The 17426-nt window shown below is 40.2% G+C and overlaps 1 protein-coding gene across 1 annotated transcript in view; it reads right to left on the reverse strand.

The window, feature by feature from the left end:
* Window positions 1-17426, reverse strand: part of SLC17A8 (solute carrier family 17 member 8) — a 49320-nt gene that overhangs the window by 21058 nt on the left and 10836 nt on the right. The window contains exons 2-5 of the mRNA XM_040491111.1: window positions 12272-12524; window positions 4805-4923; window positions 2838-2952; window positions 676-763 (exon numbers count right to left, since the gene is read on the reverse strand). Of these exons, the coding sequence (XP_040347045.1) occupies window positions 676-763; window positions 2838-2952; window positions 4805-4923; window positions 12272-12524 (575 nt within the window). The remainder of the gene's footprint in view (window positions 1-675; window positions 764-2837; window positions 2953-4804; window positions 4924-12271; window positions 12525-17426) is intronic.

Consider the following 17426-nt stretch of genomic DNA (forward strand, 5'->3'; position numbering starts at 1 on the left):
TCTGGAATGTAATGGCAAAAATTAATTAAAAGACCTCTGTGACAATGTGTACATAGTAATGCAGTGAGGAATGTTCTGAATTAAGAACCAGGTGGTACAGGGGTGTCTGGGTAGCTCAGTCGGTTAAACGTCCAACTGCTGATTTCAGCTCCAGCCCCACATTGGGCTCTCTGCTGTCAGTGCAGTCTGCTTCAGAGCCTCTGCCTCAATCTCTCTCTGACCCTCCCCCCATCAAAACTAAATAAATAAACATTAAACAAAAAAAGAAGAAGAATCAGGTAGTCTAGCTCCCCTTCCATACCCCGTGTAAACTTGGATCTTAATTTCTGTTCAATGAAACTAAACTATAAACTTTCATTTCAGTTTCTCCATCTGTAAAAAGAAGAGAAGCAAAAGGTTTGATGATTCTCTCTCTTCTGCTTTTGATCTTGGCAAATATCATTTGTTGGCTAATTCAACAACCACATCCTTCTTTTTTACCTTTCTCTACTAAAGGTGCTGGAAAAGCTAGCTTTTCCTAGCTGCCTCTGTAGATGATAAAGCATTTGATGCAATTAGGGCCAATTGCGTCACTCTGGGGCTTCTATTATGTGAAAAAAATAGACTGTACCTAGTAGCATCTTTACTTGAAGCCAAAGCATTCCTAAGTAAAACCTGCTATTCTAATACACTTACCACAAAAAGAGGTTGTGGCCAGTCGGCTTCTCTCCAAAGGTGGTGCCCACTTACTCCACATCCCGTGGCAGGCTGGGTAAGTCACACCCTGGCAAAACAGTTGAAAACAGATTATTTTATTTGACTCCAGTTTCTGTTTGTTTAAAATATAGATCCTGCTTCTTTAAGACAGGCTACAACATGAAAGCCCAATTCATAAATACCAAGTAGCCTGTGTCAGCTATTTTAACTCACAGCACAGATGCTGAAATTTGAATATCAGTTCAAATGTAAGAATGGTGGGGAATGGGGAAAAGGTCTTTATATTTCATATTATTATAGAATATCAGTATATAAAGGGACTTCTGCAATCAATTGATCCATCCCCTTATTTCAAGATACAGAACCTGAGGTTAAGAAGCATTCAGTGACTACACTCTAGTCTTCATGGCTGTTAATAGCATATTCTTTCCACCCATCATTATTTTCTAAAATTCAGTATATGTCCCTCTAGTGGGACTAGAGTTATATTTGAGTTGCTACAACAACCTACCTTTTTTTTAAGTTTATTTATTTTGAGAGAGAGAGAGAGAGAGAGAGCACAAGCAAGGGAAGGGCAGAGAGAGAGGGCGAGAGAATCCCAATCCGCATTGTCGGTGCGGAGCCCCAATGCAGGGCTCAAACCCACTAACTGTGGGATCATGACCTGAGCCGAAATCAAGAGCCAGAAGCTTAACCAATGGAGCCACCCAGACGCCCCACAACCTACTTTTTTTATCATAATTGGTGCATGTATATTCTAACAGGTTTTAGAAAAAAATGTAACTGGCACATCAAACCCATGATTTCAAAGATATTGTTGCTTATGATGAGGTTCTTTTGGGGTGTGGGTTTTTTTTTTTTTTAATGAATTGATCTAGGGAAACACTATAGGTAAATAATAGTACAAATTGTATATGGATATGACAAAAGTGACAAAGGCTAGAGGTGAATGACTGAGCTTGGGAAACACTGCTCTACATCAGGGCTTGAGAAACTATGACCTGATTTAGCACACCATCCGTTTTTGTACTATTCATGAGGAAGGACTGATTTTCACATTTTTTTTCTCAACTCACATTTTTATTTTCTTATTTTTTATTTTTTCATTAATTTTTTTTTTTAGAGGTGCCTGGGTGGCTCACTTGATTAAGCATCTGACTCATGACTTCAGCTCAGGTGATGATCTCATGGTTCATGGGTATGAGCCTCCCCCCCACCCACCCTCCGTTGGACTCTGCACTGAGAGTGCACAGCCTGCTTGGGATTCTCTCCCTCCCTCTCTCTCTGCCCCTCGCCCCCCACGCTCTCTCTCTTCCTCTCTCTTACAAATAAATAAACATTTAAAAATTTTCTTTTAAAAACTTTCTTTTTAATTCCAGGATCAGTAACATACAGTATTATGTTAGTTTCAGTTGTACAATATAGTGATTCAACAGTTCTATACATTACTCAGCATTCATGGTTTTCAAGCAAGTAAAAACAAATTGAAAGGAGAATAATATTTCATGGCATGTAAAAATCATATGAAATTCAAATTTCAGTATCCAAAAAGTTTTATTAAAGCTTGGCCATGCCCATTTGCTTACATATTGTCTCTGACTGCTTTTGTTCTACAATGGCAGAGTTGAGTTGTTGCCCCACAGAACATATGGCAAAGTCCAAAATATTTACCTTCTGGCTCTCTACCATGCTACCTCTTTCTCTGAGTTAAATCTCTGTGTAACACTACACCCTGGAAATTTACATATTTACATATTTACAAATTTACATATTTATTAATAAATCCATTTAAATTGCTTTAGCGGAAAGGGACCCTGCGATGTGAACTAAAGGATTTGGGCTGCGGTCCTATCATTTATTAAAGGAAAGAGGTTGGATTAGATTATCTCTAAGATCATTCCTGGCTCATCTGAAATTCTGCACTCTATGAAATGGTTCTTTATTGTGTACAAATTTGTAATCACGCAAGGCATTTTCATTAAAGTACTCATAACTGTAGTTAAAACCAGAGAGTGAAAATAGCAGGACAATGTGGAAGATTGGAAAACTAAGCAAAGCAGGTTTTCTTCAGAAGCTGAATTTTCTAAAGGACCATACTTTATCTAGCAATATCAAAAACCATTAAGGAAAGAAACTCCTACCTCCACTAGACCTTGCAAAATTCTGACACCCATGACACAGCCGTAATGCACTCTGGCTGCAGAAGGGATGAACATGTTCAAGGTTGATGTTAAGAAGATGGCAGCTCCAAAGACCCTGAGGGACCAAAACACTGTATTAGTGGGCAGGCCCACTCATCGATGTGGTACTTTAGTCACACATCAGGAATGAACCTCACCATTCATGGAAAATCACCATGGAAATTAATAGAAAGAGAAATAGATGTTATGTTAGGATCTGGTACATCCCAAGCTTTACTGTTAGGCTGCTTTCCTTTCCTTTCCTTTCTTTACTTTGATACCTGAGCTCATCCCTGGACCAATTACAGACAGGTTTTTGGCAGTATAGGGATGCCCTTCTTGAATGAGGTCCTGAAGCTGGAGACTGACCAACAGGAGGTGAGCTTGCTGGAGATGCACCATTCTGCTTGGTTCTACCCAACTGACTCACTCTATTACCACATGACATCTGCACATTTGGATTGTGTCTCCTGCTTCGCAATTCTGCTCTGACTTTACTACAAGGCCACCCTACCTAAAAGCATGCTGTGCCATAAGATTAGCCAAGCACAAAAGAGGCTGTGTAACTCTGTCTTAGCCCCCAACTTGCTGCCCAGTGTCATTTGCCTTCTTTGCCCTGCCTGGACCAGACTGTTCTGGGAAAAGAGAGCAGGCAGCATTTTCTTCCTTTCTCACACATTAATGATGCCTCAGCACTTTTAACATGCTGGGAAATATTATGTGTGATTTCTTTTTATGGCAGAAGTGTAAGCAGTAAACTCGAGGACCATATGAGCCAATATTCTATCACTTTTTGAAAAGAATACAATAGATAAGTGACAATGAATGAAAGACACAATTTGACAAGAACATAGGTAAATATAGTCATGCTTGTACATATTTAGATCTTATGGTAGTGACTTTCAAACTTTTTTGACCTTGACCTATAAAATAAAATATATTTCATATTGCAACCCAATACATAATCATATACACAAATGTAACTAAAACAAGTTTCTCAACCACTACTTTGTGTGCAATGAACTAAGATATTTTCTATTCTGTTTTATTTTATTTGATTATCTTCTCTTCTATTTTTCTCTCTTTTCTTAGAAAATGCTCATTGGTAAATCACTATATTGCTTTCATTATCATCTAATGAGTTGTGTTTTAGAGTTTGAGAAACACAACTTTAGAAAATGTACAATTCATGAATTCCATATATGTACAAATCACACAGGACATACAATTGGAAAGAAGCTGGAAATATTTAGTACACTCCTTTTCTGCTACATATACACCCTACATCTCCTCCAAGTGGCCATCTTCTTCTGCTTGAATACCTCTACTGACAGAGAACTCAACTGCTCCTTGAGGCAGCTCATTACATCTTGGACACATTTAATTGCTCAAACAGCTATTACAGAATCTCAAGGGCACTGAAGACATCTTGCAATCTAGAGGCAAGCCCCTACTACCCACACGACAAAACCTTTATGGTACAGGACTATATTAACATAGTATATAGGATCACAAAATGTCACTTGTCAGAGAGAACTCAAACACAATCTAAACCATGCTTTATATCACAGATGAGGAAACAAAGACCCAGAGAAGGAAGAAAAGTGACTCAGTAGAGGTTACCAAGTGAGTTATTTAGGGCCCAGGAACTAAATAACTGAGTCTCCTGACTCAGATTCAATTGCTAATTTTACTACATAATCACTAAAGGAATTGAAAGATAAATTAAAATTAGACAAGAAAGTAAATAAAAGGAGACTCTTAAGAACAGAATCATATGGGATCAGTATCTATGAACCACATCTATTGGAATGCCTCCTGTCTCTCATTCTGCAACTCTAAATTGAGAGCCAACTGTGCAGATTTTGTAAAAACACAAAATCATGTTATGATCTGTACTGCATTCATGTTATGTCAGTTTGTCTTACCTGTTAGCAGCAAACTTATTTGAAATGAAACCACCTGGAATTTGTGTCACAATATAACCCCAGAAAAAAGATCCATGGATAAGGCCCACTGTCTCTGGATCCCAATTAAACTGTGCTGTCTGAAATGAGAAATCAGATATAGTTACGTTTGTAAAAAAACATTTGGTCATCATTTTTCAATGATGATCTTGCATAGTAACCCCACAAGGCCCTTCTTTCCTTCCCTTATCCAACAAATATTTCTGGAGGGCTTCTTAGATGCTTGGGATATAGCAATGGATGCAAAAAATTCCCTGTTCTCAATGAGCTTCCCTTTTAGTGAGGGCAAGGAAAGATTATGTACAAACTTAAATACACCCATATGTATTTAGTAATGATACAACTTTTAGGCCATTGAAAATGTGAGTCTCCAGGGCTGGACTCCCTTTCCTTACTTTCTTCCCAAAGTAACTCATTCTTTTCAGACTCCTTGAAAATGTCCCTTCCTCTGAAAAACTCCCCAACTCCCTTTTGAAGTGGTCACTTTTTCCTGCACTTGTTCCACAGACCTCTGTTCTTACAGACATGGCCACTGCAACATGCTGTTCTCAAACTAGCCATTCACACATACATTTCCCACACTGGTGGCAAGCAACTCTAAGGTGGAAGCCATGTCTTTTTGACTTTATAGCCTTAGCACCTAAAATAAATTCCTGGAAGGTACAAGTAAATATTTGCCAAATGAGTGAATACATGAATGGTTTCATAAAGCATTGGGGCACCTGACTGAGTCTGTACAGCATGCAACTCTTGATCTTCGGGTTGTAAGTTCAAGCTCCAGCCTGGGTGCAGAGATTACTTAAAAATAAACTCTTAAAAAAAAAGCATTGATATCAAAATTTAAGGTGTTCCTATTATGGAGGAAGGGTTCTTAATTATCAGGATGGTATGCCTTATAATTTTTCATCGGTTTATTTTCCTGTCACAAGTTGTTACTTATTTATTTGCTCATTTATTCAACATTCACCTAGTGCCTCCTGTGTGCCAGGTCAGGTGCTAGATAGTGTAAATACTAACTCAAACAAGAATTGCCTTCATGTCGTAGGAGATCACAGTCCATGTAACACTGGCCTGTCCTCTATGCTGTATTTCCCATTTTGCCAATTCAGAAGTTGAAGTTTGAGAGCAAAATGAAACTGGGGTGTCTGGCTGACTCATTTGGTGGAGCATGCAACTTGGGGTCATAAGTTCAAGCCCACTTTAGGTATAGATTACTTTTAAAAAAGAATAAAAAAGGGGTGCCTGGGTGGCTCAGTCGGTTAAGCGTCCAACTTCAGCTCAGGTCATGATCTCACGGCCTGTGAGTTCGAGCCCCGCATCGGGCTCTGTGCCGACAGCTCAGAGCCTGGAACCTGCTTCAGATTCTGTGTCTCCCTCTCTCCCTGCCCCTCCCCTGCTCATGCTCTGTCTCTCTGTCTCAAAAAAAAAAAAAAATTAAAGACAATAAAAAAAGAATAAAATGAAAGTAACAATCATTAATTCAAATTAGCTCAGTAAATTTTTATTTTATGCTACTATGTGCCACATATTGTTCTAGGCACTGGAGAAGACAGTGATTGCTGTTCACAAAGATGCCAGTGAGGACAGAAGATAGTAAACAAGTACAGACTGTGTTAGATGGTGATCAGGGATGAGGAGAAAAATAAAGCAGGGAAGGGAACAGGGAGGGCTGGATAGGAGTGCAGTAGAGTGCAATTTTAGACAGAGGAGCCAGGGAAGGCTTCTTTTGAGTAAAGCCATAAAAGAAAGAAGGGAGCAAATCATGCTCTTCATTATCTGAGAGAACTTTCTAGGCAGAGAAATAGCAAGTGTAAAGGCCCTAAGGTCAGAGGAATAGCAGGATGTCAGGATAACTGGAAGGTAATGAATGAAGGACAGGAGAGTAGGAGTTAAAGTAAGAGAGGTTCAAATGATGAAAGGCCCTTTTAATCACCATAAGGACCTTGGTTTTTATGCAATGGAAACCATTGGAAGCTAGGAGCAGAAGAGGGACATGATTTCGTTAAGGCACTGTCTATATATTTCCTCCCTTCATTCTTACACCTGGAGGTAATTATTGGCTCTTCTTTTGTAGATGAGGAAATTGAGGCTTGGAGAGATTAAGCTACTTGCCCAAGGTCATACAACTAGTTATAAGGAGAGTCAAGATCAGGACCTCTTATCTTCTTGACCCAAAAAACAATGTTTCTTTGCACTACTTGTAGAGACTTGACTTTCTTACTAAGAAGTAGAGATTGGACTTCTTTGCCATTCATTCATGGAATAACCCAAGGAACCAAGGATCCAAGACAGAGGGATCTGCTTCATCCAGAAGCTAATTATCACTCACAGTGACCTTTGCTCATACTTTTCTCTGAGGGAAGGGTGCTTAGGTCCATTCTCCAAAGGAGATGATACATGACAAAGAGCATGTAGGCTTGCTGAGAACTGATTTTCATCATCTCTTGAACCCCATTAGAATCATTATGGCCACATGTATGCACCATTACTATAAGCCAACCACCTTGTCAGGTACTGTGTTAGGTGAAGAATGGCCCCCAGATTTACACACAAAATCTCTGGAACCTATGAATGCTGCCTTATTTGGGAAAAGGGTTTTGTGGATGTGATAAAATCAAAGATCTTGAGATGAGTTATCCTGGATTATCCAGCTGGGCCCTAAATCCAATGACAAATGTTCTTATAAGAGAAAGGCAGAGAGAGATTTGAGACAGAAGAGGAGAAGACACACAGCAAGAAGCTCACATGAAAACAGAGGTAGGATTAGAGTTATGTGTATGTATGTTAAATACGTAACAACTTGTGACAGGAAACCAAGGAAGCCAAGGAACACTTGGAGCCCCCAAAGATGGCAGAAGCAAGGAAGGATTCTTCTGCAGAGCCTTCAGAACGAGTGTGGCCCTGCCGACACCTTTATTTCTTTTCTTTTCTTTTTTTTTTTTTTTTTGAGCGCGAGAGAGGGCGCGCGCGTGTGAGAAGGGGGAGGACAGAGGGAGAGACTGAATCTCAAGCAGGCTCCATGCTGTCAGCACAGAGCCTAACACAGGGCTCCATCCCACAACCCTGGGATCACGACCTGAGCTGAATTCAAGAGTCACTAGGCCAAAGGAGCCACCCAGGTAACACAACACCTTCATTTCAAATTTCTGGTCTCCACAACTGTGAGAGAATAAATTTCAGTTGTTTTAAGCCACCATGTCTGAGGTAATTTGTTACAGCAGCCTTAAGAAACTAATATAGGCACTTGATATATCAGCACCAAGTAACTCATTTGATCTGCCCAGTAGGCCTTTTATTCCCATTTTACAATGAGGGTCAGCAAAGAGTTGCTAGAAATGCCAGGTTCCTGCCTCCTTGCTCACATTTCCTTCAGACAACATTCCCCACCCCTGCCCCCCATCTCAGCACCCTGGGCCTCCCCACTCCTGAGTGGCCAATCAGGCTCTCTCTGTCTGTCTCTCTCTGTCTCTCTGCATCTCTCTCCAATCTGAACCCAGAAATTGTACTTAGAAAACATCGAACACTTGAACTGAAAACAAGTCTCATTGGAGTCAAGGCCAACCAAGTACATCAGGTCCCAGGCAAGGCACTTCAGCTTTCAAGTGCAGTGAGAAGCCATGGAAAAGGAGAGAAGACAGTCCATGAAGAGTCCTGGGACAGTAGAGCATACTCAGAGAGAAGCAGATTAGGGACCATGTGGAACAAGGAAGCTGGAGACCTGAGCTTAGGATTTCCTAGTTCCCAGTAGGGTCAGCTCCACTCTGTCTTCCTGGCAGGGCCTCTGTTTATGCCTTGGAAAGAATTAGGTAAAGACTCCTTTTCTGTCCCTCAGGAAGACAGACTAGATTTCAGTCCCACTGCAGGGCACAGACCCCAGTGTCCAGGGCACAGACTGCACAAATATATACATCAGACCTGCTTTCTGCTCTTCACTTTCATGAGATCCCCTACAGCCCTACCATAATTCCCTTTTTAACTTGACCTGGTTTCACTGCATTTCTACTCCTTGCAACAAGCAATTCCTGACCAAGACATAAGGGCAATTTATTCAAGGTCCCAGAAGTCAAGTTTGAAACAAGGTCTGGCCAATTCCAAAGCCTATCCTAACTCTTCAGGACTCATGTTTCATGGGAAGGAGTTTGGACTTATCCTGAGGGTAAAAAGAGATGATTGCAAAGTTTCTCAAACATCAGTCATTTATTGCTTGCCATATGCCAGATGCTATTTTAAGTGATTTGCATGTTTTAAAATTCATAATTATTCAACTAAAAATGAATATTCACACATCAGCTAAAACTACGCTGTGTACCTCTGGTAGAATATACGACACTTATTTGTGAGACCTACATATCTATACTGCTTACTTCTCTCTCTCTTTTGAAAATGAGTATTTAAAAATATTTTAGTAAAAAATATCTAGTTTTATCCCCCCATAAAATGAAAAACCAAATAAACAAAAATGCCAGCCATTTAGAGCCTTTCTTAAAACAGTGAAATCTTTGTCATCAGGTTGAACATGTTCACCTGATATGTAAGCTTTGTTCTGTTTGAGTGAAAGGGAAACGGCCTGCTATAAATTGGATTTGCCATAGAGTTTCCAAAATGCTACAAACTCCTGTTTTTGAGACCAGAAAAAAATCATGCAAAGCATATTTTAGATCTCAGTCAGTTTCTCTAAGACTCCAAAGGGAAAACCATAGACACAAGAGAGCACACACTAGCAGTGTTCCTTAGGTTTATTAAAATGTCTTTTCCATATGCCTCAAAGCAGATTCTGTTGACCTAGGCCTATCTTTCCAGGCAACAAACAAATGCAAACCAGCATCTCATTTGATCTGGGCCTCGGCAGACAAGTTTTAATTAGCTGGCCTTGCTCACAAAAGGCTGGGAGAATGCATGTGATACACATCTGAAACTTCACTAATATATGTCATCCTTTATTTAAAAAAATGCATGGCTTGCCCCATCACACTTCTATTGCACTCCCTCCCCACCAAAAAATAAACAACTAGCATATCCTTTTAGAACAAATTCAGCCGTGGTATCAAAAAGAGGCTAGAAGACTCTCCATTGTGCTCTTTTCATCTGGCAGAATAATCTCTTAGCCAAAAACAAAACAAAACAAAACCAAAAAACCACACAAACTTGCAGAGCCATCTAAAGACTTCTTTTTAATGAATCAAAATCAAATTTTCCCAAATCAGTGCTTGGCAGGAACTGTTCCAGGTAATGCTAATAGATGTGGCATGAAAGAAAGGGCTCTACAGTAAAGTCCAGGAAATAATGCATACCATGCACACACATGCCACACACACACACACACACACACACACACACACACACCCCACAATTGGAGTTCTCACAGGACACAGCACAGTAAAGGCCCCTATTTCATATAACACCTTCCTCACAGCAGAGCCAGCAGAACAGTGATTTGCCAAACACAAGTTTGGGAAACTCTGATCTAAACGTTTCTCCACATATGGGCAAGGACCAGACAACTATTAATGCCTCTCTACAATCTGTATGTATTTCCACATGAGTTATTCCAGTGTGTGTGTTCAATACAATGAAGTATGCGTTTATTGGGTATCTACTGCACATACATTTTCCTTTCTTTCCCCATAGCCTCCATACTTCTCTAGGCCCACTATTTAAGAAGAAAGCCACATTGTATCTTTCCAGTGATTCATAAAAACAATGCTTTTAAGTCACATCAGAGTATGCTTGCTTATGACTACAACAGCTTTGGTTTGAACTGTGCCTCCTACTTCCACTCACTTCTATCCCAGTCCACCGGGAGATCACTGGCTGGATAGCAATTATTCCAGAGTGGATTTGATCATACCACCTTTCTGCCTAAAGCCCACCTACGACTCCTTACGTGGTTTAACAGGCTTTACCTGGCCTAACCCTTATTTACCTGGGTGTCTCCCTGTCTTGATGTTCACTCTAATGCTCTACTATATTAACAGAGGTCCTCAGCCTGGAGTCCAAGGATGGAATCCTGTTGATCTGTGAACTTGGATGGGAAAAATCATCATTTTTATTTTGACTAACTGCTAGCTGAAATTTAGCATTTTCTGTGATCATGAATGTAGGCAACAAACCACAGTAGTTATCACTACCTGTGACTCTATCACTAGTGGAAATTATAAATCTGTTTGCATCACAACTGTCACCACTATCTTAAACTATGGTTTATACTTCAAACTTCAAAGCTACAGCAATCGTTAGACCCATTACTAGATTTTGTCATCTGCTGTGTTCATAAAGAAGTCCACATGTCTCTATATCATGAATTTTATTTTTAAACACTTTGAGAGGTGCCTGGGTGGCTCAGTCGATTAAACGTCCAACTTTGGCTCAGGCCATGATCTCATAGGCCATGAGTTTAAGCCCCACGTCAGGCTCTGTGCTGATAGCTCAGAGCCTGGAGCCTGCTTCAGATTCTGTGTCTCCCTCTCTCTCTGCCCCTCCCCTGCTCATGCTCTGTCTCTCTCTCTGTCTCAAAAATAAATTAAAAAAAAAAAAAACATTAAAAAAATTTTTAAATACTTTGACATGTGTCCTATTATAACTGGTTTCCTTTATAATCACGTGCATTTTATTGCAAGAATTTAAAACATTGTTTTGACAAAGTGTTTAAAAATCTACCACAGGTTGCCAAAGGGGCCCTGGCTTTGCACAGAAAAGATGAAGATGAAGATTTCTATCTCAGTTCCCAAACACCATCCCCTCTCTCTCTCTGTTTCTTTCCTTCTCTCTCCCTCCCTCCCTCTTCTCTCAGACAGTCTTTAACACATGATGTTCCTTTTTCTTCACTCTTCTTCCCACCCCACCAAACACTCTTTGTCAATTCCTCCTTATCTTTCAAAGCCAGCCATCACTTCCTCTGGGAATTCTTTCAAAATATCAAAGTCTGGTGTAGAGTTCTCCTATATGACACCCAGCATTCTGAACACCTTTAGCTTAGCACCAACAGCTATGAATTTGTTTTTAAATGTACTTATTTATTTTGAGAGAGACAGAGACAGTGCCCGGATGGTAGGGGCAGAGAGAGGGTGAGAGAAAGAATCCCAAGCAGGCTCCACACTGTCAGCACAGAGCCTGATGCAGGGATCAAACTCATGAACTGTGAGATCAAGACCTGAGCAGAAACCAAGAGCCGGAAGCTTAATCAAATGAGCCACCCTGGCGTCCCAAATTATGAATTATAATTACTTACTTGTACATCTCTATGAGGGCAAGGGCCCATTCTGTGATGTTCACCATTCTATTCCCCTCACCTTACACAGTGACTGGCAGGTGGTAGCCATTCTAGCCATTCTACATTTTTGTCACATCAATGGAAGAGGTGCATGCTTTCTTTCCTATAACAAATCATTTGCACAGCTATGGCCAAAAGAGCCCCCACCACATTCTGACCTGAATTTCTGGTTTTCCATCAACATATACAGTGCTGTTGTTGACCATTTCCACAATGGCAACTCCAAGATTGCAGCGAATCCCAAAGGAAATGCAGAATCCCAGCCCACTCATAATGGCAATGATGTAACGCTTGGGGATGCCACAGCAGTGGCAGTTGCAGAGTGGGGGCCTCTGCCTGGAAGTCTGCACTGGCCTTCCTTCTTCATTCAGCTCAGTGTTATCTTCTTCATCATTGGTCCCATCGATTTTTCTACAGTGGAAGAAAAATGGTCAGAGAAGAAAGGCCAGGATTAGAGAAAAAAGTAAGTGTACTAGTCACAAAGAGTATACCAAAGAAGAAAAAGGGAAACCCAAAGTAGGATGTGGCCTGAATTTCTAAAAGTTGTTATTGTCATTAAAATAAATGATAATGGCTAAAATTACTGATATTCTGGATATTGTATTGCACTTTTATGGGCATTAAATCATTTAAATCTCATAACAACTCCATGATGTAGATAGTGTTACCTTGCCATTATACAGATCAGGAAACTAAGTCATATTAGGTGGGATACAAGTCAAGTCCAAGTCTGTGTCCTCAACAATATGCTTTACTGAATTTCCTGCTGGAAGAGTATTGACAGACTTCAACTATATTGAATGACCCAGCTAACTATCACACTTGACCTTCAATTTAGTGGCACCTAAAGTTTGCTAAAAAGATACACAGTGGAAAATCAACCCATCTGCAGATTCTTTTCTTAGCTAGAGGTAGGGAGGTACATTTTCTCTCACAACATGTACCCAGTTGGTTGTATATCCTTTCTTCCTAGGTGGTTCTTCTGAGGAGGTGATCCTTTTACACCTTTTAACCAGATGGTAGGATTTTTAATTGACTTCTATAGGTTCAGGTTATGGTATGTCAGTTATAGTGAATTTACCCTTTTCTCAAAAAAAAAAAAGTAATTTGGCAAACTGAACACTATGTCAATTATAAAAGGAGCTATTTGTATCTTCTTATATATTGTAACCCTTTTGAGGATGTTGCTATGGCCTAATTAATGTTCAAGTTTTTGTAAAAATGAGCAAACCTTGTAAGTTTCCATGAATATGAAATCCAATAATAAGTAGCTAATACAATGATTAACAGAATAGATTGAAACACGGAATAATTTTCCCACCAATCCGTAGAGAATATGATCTTGGAAGCTTCTTAATTCTCAAGCAAAATCAGGTCTAAAGTATATGTATAGAGAAACAAGTAAGCTAGATTCAATTCAATTCATCAAGTATTTATTCAGTGAGTACTGTGTGTCAGGCACTGTGCCAACTGTTAGGGAACAATGAAGAATGTGACATGTTCTCTGCCCTCCTTCATCTCTTAAGCTGATGAGGAAGAAATACACATATACAGGGAGCTATAATTACTGGAAGATGCAGGTTTTATTGAAATCAAAGTGAAGAGCAATGATAAAACAAGGGAAGGAACTTTCAATTTTAACTGAGCTCAGAGTGGTAGCTTAATAAATGTGTGCACACTGAAGAAACCAGAAGAGAACTTCAACTACCTCTTAGTGTACCTATCTACCTAACTGCACTTATACTGATGTATTCTACCTTTTCTTCGGTAATTATCCATGCTTCTACCCAAGGCCAACCAGATCTCACACCCTCTCATCTACTCAAGGATATTGTTCCAGAAATTCCCGCTCCAATATTTCATCAATTATTTTCTCCTCTCTACTAGATCATTCTTATTGTCTACAAACATGCTCTTATTTTTCCCACCTTAAAATTTAAAATAAAAACACTTTCTCCTCCAGCTACCTCTCCCTCCCATTTCTCATCTTCCTTTTTTAGAAAAATAGGAAGTTACTGTCCGCAATTCCTTTCCTCCCATTCTGTCTTGGACACACTCCAACCAGGTATCCCCCAACCTGTCCAAGAAAATTGCTCTTCTTAAGGTCATCAGCTCATTCCAATGGTCCTCAATCTTTGGTCATCATGTAGCCAGCCTATCAGCAGCACTTAATACAACTGATTACTCTCTCTTCTTTATTTTCTCTCAAGAAACCACACTCATGTGCTCTTCTTCTTAGTGCTCTGACTACTCCCTCTGTTTTGTCCCCTTAGACTGATTCCCTACTTCCTTGACCTATAAGCACTGGGATGCCCAGGACTCAGCCCACAGATCTCTTTTGTTTTCCACTGATACTCTATAGATGACCTTATTCCATCTGTGGGCTTTAGATACAATGCATATGTTGACAGATCCCAATTTTCATATAGAGATTTAATTGACATCTCCTTGGACACATAATCAACATCTCAAACTTAACATACCCAAACTGAATTTCCCCCAAAAATATTAATTCCTAAGATCTTTCCCATCCCAAGAAATGATAATTTTGTTCCACTGGTTTCTCAGGCAAAAATCTTGAAGCCATCCTGGATGCTTCATTTCTTCTCCACCCCATATCCAATCCAGGAGCCAGTGTGACTTAGCTTGAATATTTACACTTCCACTTACTTAACTGTGTGACTTTGGCCTAGTTAACATGTCTGGGCTTCAGTTTCTTCATCTGTAACCTAGGAATTATAAAAATAGTTTCTTCTTTGTGGGGTTCTGCTCAAGATTGTCATAAGTGGATTATTATATTTAGATCATGTAGAACAGAACTTAACACATGTAAAAACTCAATATATACCAGCTACTTTTATTACATTAATCCTCACAAACATTTAATAGTCCATTCTGCTAGACTGAGCATTGATGCCATGTATTGCCATTTACCTTGATGTCTAAGAGTCCGAGGACTCTGCATAATGTGCAGCCCCAGTGTTATCCATGAATTTCTGGCATCAGAACATATATAATTTGAATAGCATGGAATGCTATTGCTCATTAGTAATGCTCTAATGTTGACAGAGCATTACTATAGTACTCTTAGTATTTGCTAAAACAGGGATAATATACAACCACACTAATATTTGTATAAAGCAAATTCAGTTCTCTCTTCCCACACTTTCATATCATGATTTCATTACGGTTAAAACAGTTCAGTGAGACATAGGAAGGCTAATACTTCCATTTGGCACAAATGTAACTCTAGTCCAGAAAGCAGGAGTGGATTGGCCAAGACCACACAGCCAGAAGAGGGTAGAGGCAAGGTGGAAAGGTTTTCTCCTGACTATCAGGTCTCCTGGTTCCCTCTCATGGGTGTTCCCAGCTTGCCAGGCTATGTTCTGCCTCAGTGATCTTCCTGAGTCACCTTGCCATCTACATTCCATGACTTTGTGGCCCTTGCCCAAGCCACCCTGAACAACCCAAGTAGAGGAAAGTAAGAGAATGGACTCTGGAATGAGAGCAACTGAGTGCTATTTCTCCCATGTGCTAGCCTGTGACTTTGGCCAAGCCACTTGAGCATTCTAAGCCACAATATGCTGGTATTAGTTTGCCAGAGCTGCCATAACAAAGTACCACACACTGAGTGGCTCAAACAACAAAACTTTATTTTTTCACAGTTCTGGAGGCCAGAAGTCCAAGGTCAAGGTGTCGGCAGGATTGGTTTTTCCTAAGGCCTCTCTCCTTGGCCTGCAGATGGCTGTCTCCACATTACCTTCCCTCTGCATATCTCTGTGCCCAAATGTCCTTTTCATATAACACCGGTCATTTGGATTAGGACCCACCCTAAAGACTACATTTTAACTTAATTACCTATTTTGTTTGTTTGTTTAATCTTTGTATTCTTTTGTTTGTTTTATCTCTGCATTCTTTTATTTATTCTTTTGCTAAGCTTTTCATTTTGACTCCAGTATAGTTAACATACAGTGTCATATTAGTTTCAGGTGTACAATATAGTGATTCAACAATTCTATATATTACTCAGGGCTCATCAAGATAAGTGTATGCTTAATCCCTTTCACCTATTTCAACCATTCCCCCTCCCACTCTCCCCTCTGGTAACCATCAGTTTGTTCTCTGTAGTTGAGTCTCCCTCTCACTCTCTCTCTTTTTAATTACCTTTTTTTATTTACTTTTTAATTTACATCCAAGTTAGTTAGCATATAGTGAAATAATGATTTTTTAATTACCTTTTTAAAGAGCTTATCTCCAAAAACAGTCATATTCTGAGGCACTGGGGGTTAGGACTTCAACATATGAATTTGGGGGGAACACAATTCAGTCCATAACAACACCCATTTCTAAAATGGGCTAATGATCATAGCTATCTCATAGGGTTGTTTTAGTGATTAAATGACACAATATGCACGTAAATTATTTAGTGCAGTGCCTGGTACATAAAAGAGCTTTTTGTAAATGGTAAGTACTACTATTACTGCTAGTAATAAAATTGTTACAAGCTATAAGCTTAGCATTTCTCTATAATCAGTCACGTGCTTTGGATGAAGAGTAACACAGACTAACATTTTCAGGCACCATGGAGTCTTGAGGAGCTTAATTAAAGACAATCCCAGCTGATATGCTCTGAATGCACCAGGATTTTGGCTGGAGTACTACCTTCCCACAGGCTGCTTCCCACCAAACACTGAACACAGCAGGGATAGAAGGCAGGCCCTTTCCTGCAAGAGGTGGGATGCCTCTGATGGGCAACTGGCTCCAGGACTCCCCATTGTTCTTACAAAATCTTCTAGTACTGGGGTGTAGTCTGAGACTCTTTCTACAAAATCTCCCCACCCTTTCCCCTACACAGATAGCATTGCAGTCCAAATGCTCTCCCAGCCCCCCTCAGCTCTTTCCCTATTTTCCCTTAGAGAATCTGTTCCTGTCCTAGCATCTCCTTCTTGGAGGACCTGAACCAACACAAGCACTCTCTGTGTGCATGATGCCATCTTGGGTGTCCTGAAAGTTTACAGAGAGAGGACACAACAGTATGGGGGACAGAGAGAAAGGAAAGAGGAGTGTGGTAAACAGGAAGATATACCACAAGGAAAGAAGTGTGGGCTCCCCAAGTGGCAGGACCTATAGCTGCCTCACCTCAATTGAACCACCTCTTACAGCACTCCCCTGAGTTTGAGATAGGATACGGGGAGCTGTGGAGAAGAGGCCTGGGCCCTGGGTCCCAGTTTCCCTTGCTTCAAGTACTAGCAGAGTCACCAGACTTCAAGCCACCATGGAACCAGACCCAAACATGGATCACCCCCACTGGAG

The sequence above is a fragment of the Herpailurus yagouaroundi genome, unplaced genomic scaffold (genome assembly GCF_014898765.1).
Source record: "Herpailurus yagouaroundi ecotype Mexico unplaced genomic scaffold, PumYag 182, whole genome shotgun sequence".
Classification (NCBI taxonomy): Eukaryota; Metazoa; Chordata; class Mammalia; order Carnivora; family Felidae; genus Herpailurus; species Herpailurus yagouaroundi.